General features: G+C 42.5%; 2 protein-coding genes across 4 annotated transcripts in view; both read right to left on the bottom strand.

Moving 5' to 3' along the window:
• Positions 1-715, bottom strand: part of CDC14B (cell division cycle 14B) — a 49,469-nt gene extending 48,754 nt beyond the window's left edge. Inside the window, 2 exon segments of the mRNA XM_010568745.1 lie at positions 6-344; positions 701-715. Of these exon segments, the coding sequence (XP_010567047.1) occupies positions 6-344; positions 701-715 (354 nt within the window).
• A 2,101-nt stretch (positions 716-2,816) lies between these two features.
• AAED1 (AhpC/TSA antioxidant enzyme domain containing 1) overlaps positions 2,817-4,224 on the bottom strand; it is a 4,080-nt gene continuing 2,672 nt past the window's right edge. For all 3 annotated transcript variants that reach the window (XM_010568685.1, XM_010568684.1, XM_010568683.1), the window contains 3 exons: positions 4,025-4,130; positions 3,646-3,777; positions 2,817-3,074 (listed from right to left, as the gene is read on the bottom strand). In XM_010568685.1, coding sequence (XP_010566987.1) covers positions 2,947-3,074; positions 3,646-3,777; positions 4,025-4,130 — 366 coding nt within the window. In that variant the 3' untranslated portion in view covers positions 2,817-2,946. The remainder of the gene's footprint in view (positions 3,075-3,645; positions 3,778-4,024; positions 4,131-4,224) is intronic.

The raw sequence follows: 4,224 nt of genomic DNA on the forward strand, positions 1-4,224 counted from the left end.
GGCACCTCGCCCCTGCCTCGGCTGGCGGAGTGCCGCCGGGGCGGCGGGGGGCGCGGCGGCGTGACCGAAACGCGGCTCGAGGGCGCGCGAGGGCCCCGGCTGCGGGGTGCGTCCGCGCCCACGGACGGGCCGGCGACGCTTGCGCTGGCACGAAGCCGCCGCCGCCGCCTTTGGAAGCGAGTGATTTCGGTTGGGTTTCTGGAGGCGTCGCGGTCTTCCAGGTGCCTCTCGCCGTCGACGCGTACCGAACGAGGGTCCCAGGGCGACGCGGCGTTGCGTAAGGCCAGCTGAAACCGGCCCGGGGCGCGCGGTCGGCTTCTGGTCTGAACATTAAGTGGATTTATCTGGAAAGTGAAAATAGCTGGGTTTGAGTCTGCTTCTCAGACACAGCGATACTTTAAAACACACCATTATTTTAAGTAGGTGTTGAAGTAAATCAAGCTAGGAGTTAAAACAGCTTCTGGAAACTGCTCCCTCTCGACCTCTGTCTAATTGGCCGCGGCAAAAACCCTCGCTGAAGTATTCTGCCATCTGCTGAGTGTGAGGCCAGTGTTTTATCTCCCACTGGTTTCCGCCTTTGCCTGCAGAACTTTTTTAAAAGACTTTTTCTAAGTAACACCAGAGACCTAAAATTCTGCTGGCGCTTTGAAACCCATTCCTACCGTGGACGAATGTGGCCATCGTTGTTGCAATTCGTTACGCAGGTGGGAATCATCGTCTTGCACGGTGGCAGGGAACTCGGTGAAGCTGTGGCCACGTGCAAAATGCAGGGCTGATGCCCTAATTAAGATTGCTCTTCTACTGAATCCTCCCCTCTGCCTTCTTCCCTCTTTCTGTCTGCTCGTTGTGAATCTTTCTGAAGAAGTGATGTTGCTGGGATAACACACAGGCCATGGTATGGTTCCTGTCAGTATTGAAATGGTGGGGGTGGATGACTTCAACCTACAGAGCTGTCACGCTACAACTTCATTCATTCCAATCCCTTTTAAGAGTCCACGGTTCTTTTAGCTACAGTTAGTTTTAGTTAATGTATTAGCAGCAGTAGAACTAGTCCCACTGTGTATTATTTTAATTCTACTGAAAGCTAAACAAGCAGAAAAACAGCTAGCCAAACACTTCCTTTAAAATAAAAAGCACCAAGAATATGAAAGTGAAGTGATTGCAAAACAAAAATGGAACTAGGGTCAGTGTCCATCAGGTGAATGAAGCAGAGTGGAAGCACTACAAATAAACTGGTATCATTCTTTCTCTTTGAAAATAATTTAAGTTTTCTCCATATCTTATCTTTGTTTTACAAACAGCAGACCAGTTTTCTAGCTTGCTTTCTGCTGTGGTTTAGGTAACATAGAGGCTGACATACTCAAAAATACTGGTGAGCTGGAGAAGCCCTGAAGGGAGGGGGCAGCTCCCTGTTTACGAATGTAGGGGCAGTGGTTGATGAAAAGCAGACTTTACTCCCCTGTGAGCCTCAGCCGCTGGTCCCTGTCTGTTATGCCAAGTTCTGAGGAAGCCTCTGGCCAGCCCTGAAATCACGCGGGTTCAGTCTGCACATGACCACTTTTAGCCCTGTCCCAACTGCTGTTTAGTCAAAGCAGGGAATTTAACATGGTGTTTTTACATTTATAATATCCTTCTTCTAAACACACCGTATCAAAATGTGTATGTAATTAATAAGGTGCTAAGGCATAGTAGCTTTAATGGAATTACATTGCTCAGTATCATTACGTTTCTTAAGCAAGCCTTTTCTTTTTTGTCAGGGAACACCGCATTTAATTTCACATACTCTTAGTGGTGTAGAGCTCTCTGGAGCTTGCTCTGGGCCTGCCAGTGACCTTAATGGATGCAGGGACAAACCTCTTCACAGAATACTGTTCTACAGTTGCACTAGTGCAAAAGCTTGAAAGGGGAGAGAATTTGCAGGTGAGATATATATGAATAGTAGCATTTTACAGTGAAGGCCAAAGATCAGAAACTGCAGAGGAGGATATGCTCCTCCATAAATCTCAGAAAATCTTATTTTAAAATTACTGAAAAGAAGAGGCTCATGGATGAAAGAGGGCACATCTACTTTAATGAAAACAACAGATACTGAACAAAAACACTGCTAGAAAAATGGGTAATATGAAGTCTGACAGAACTGCAAACCAAAATGCTGTTGTCCTTAGCTCAGTTGTCTAGGACAGAAATAACTATGGACATTTTTTCAGGGACCTCTTGCTCTGAGAGGAAGTACATACACACAAGGGAGAATATTCTGCTGCAAATCTTCATAGGAAAACAAGTAATTGACCGTGGCCTACTCCAAAACTGACAATCTGATCAGAAATACGTTTAAGACACACCTCTCCTCTTACAGACCCAAGTTTTTGCATGACACAAAAGAATTGCAGACAATGGATGATGTATTTAAAATATTTATTTAAAACTATAAAATGTATTTCATAATATCTGCCAGTAGCAGACGCAAAAGGGGGCATGAGACTGAGTCCCAGTGTTCAAAACTGTGATTTTTCAAGGTATATTTTAATACAAGATTGTCACATGGTGCTGGAAGCTTTAAGATATCACTGAGAAGTATTGGATTGAAAGACAATGTGATCTGCTGAAGGCAAAAATCCCAAGTTCCTCCTGAGCAAAACCAGATTTTTTAGTTTAGTGCATCTTGAACAAAGATTTTAAAAATATATTAGCAAGATTGGTTGATGAGGAAATAACAAGCTAGAGGATTTTTTGCTATAAGCCTCAGTTGTTTTAGTTTTTGTTATACGCAACGGAAATAGCACTTTCGTGTCCATCTTCATTGCCAGGTAGTTTATTCTGTGCTCTGATTTTCTCAATAAGGTTTCAGATGTCCATAAAGACACAACAGTACTGATGCTGGTGGCAATTCACTGGAGAATTGTTCTTGCAGAGCACAAATAAAAAAAATCATATATTGTGCCAGTGTCATATGTCAATAATCTGGGGTTTGTTTGTGAAATTTACTGTTTTAACTCCTGCCAGCTGCAAAACTGTGTTAATGGGAACATGATCCAGCCTGTTTTTATCAAGGTGCAAAAAATGAACTTCATTGCCTGGAATGGAATGAGAATAACATGTAAAAATAGTTGAATATAATATTTATTTATTCAAAGACATAAATGAATCAAAGAAGCATTCTGATTTCCTACTAGTTCTTGTACAAATGTATACTAGTTCTACAGAATGCATAATATGCTGTATTTTAAACAATAACAAAGATTTTTTTTTTAGTTAAGTTATAGAAGCAAGGAACATCTAACTGGTAAGTCCTCTCCTCATGCATTATTCCTGTACTAAAACCGCAATAAATGCCAAGAGTCAAATGTGAAAGCGGAGTGTAGGTGAACACCACAATGTCAAAAAAAACCCCCTCCAAACTTGGTGGCTGTTGTTCCATCAGCACTCCTATCAATTTCTGCAGGACTACGATCAGCTTTGTGCCACCTCTGTGGGAGGTGAGACTACACAATGACACTTCCACAGTTTCCTTCAGCTGGCAAAATCACACATTTCAACACAAGACTCTCTCACTGGGATCCACAGGGACAGCAGCCGAGAGGGTAGCTTTAAAGCAAACAGCTGAAGGAGAAGACTGTAACTTTCACACAAAACAAAGAAGCTCACCTGGGCCTAAAATCAGAGCTCCTCCCTGCTGAGCGGGGTCTCCTTGAAAATCAAAAGCTGGGCCAGTCATTGCTCTCCACATACTCCTAATACTTCCCAGGAGCATGTTCGATTTCACATGAGGGCTCCGCACTAAACAAAACGGCAAAATACTTGTTATCTAGAAATACAAAAGTATATAAGGAGAACAACAAAATCGAACAGCTGCTATGAATAGATTAGAGTTTCCTGATTGCCGGTGTTCTGAAAAAATACAGCCTACGAGAGATGGTCTGATGGGCACCTCCCTTCCTATTTACATTGTGATCACACTATTTTACCAGAGCGTTCTTGCTTTGTTCTGTGTTAAGTCCAAACAAGACAAGAAAATTATTCTTACCTGATACATTATTACCTTCACCTCTTTTCATGCCAAGCGTTTTATAAATTTCCCTTTGTGGATCTACATACATTTCGTGTGTATACCCAGTTAAACTGCAAAAGGGCTGTAAAACATATGTATACAAAAAAAGTAATATTTTTAAGGTTAAGACAGTAATTAGGATCTACTGACAGTGGAAAAAATACTGACACTCCACC

Source organism: Haliaeetus leucocephalus, unplaced genomic scaffold, assembly GCF_000737465.1.
Source record: "Haliaeetus leucocephalus isolate CR32 unplaced genomic scaffold, Haliaeetus_leucocephalus-4.0 Scaffold251, whole genome shotgun sequence".
Classification (NCBI taxonomy): domain Eukaryota; kingdom Metazoa; phylum Chordata; class Aves; order Accipitriformes; family Accipitridae; genus Haliaeetus; species Haliaeetus leucocephalus.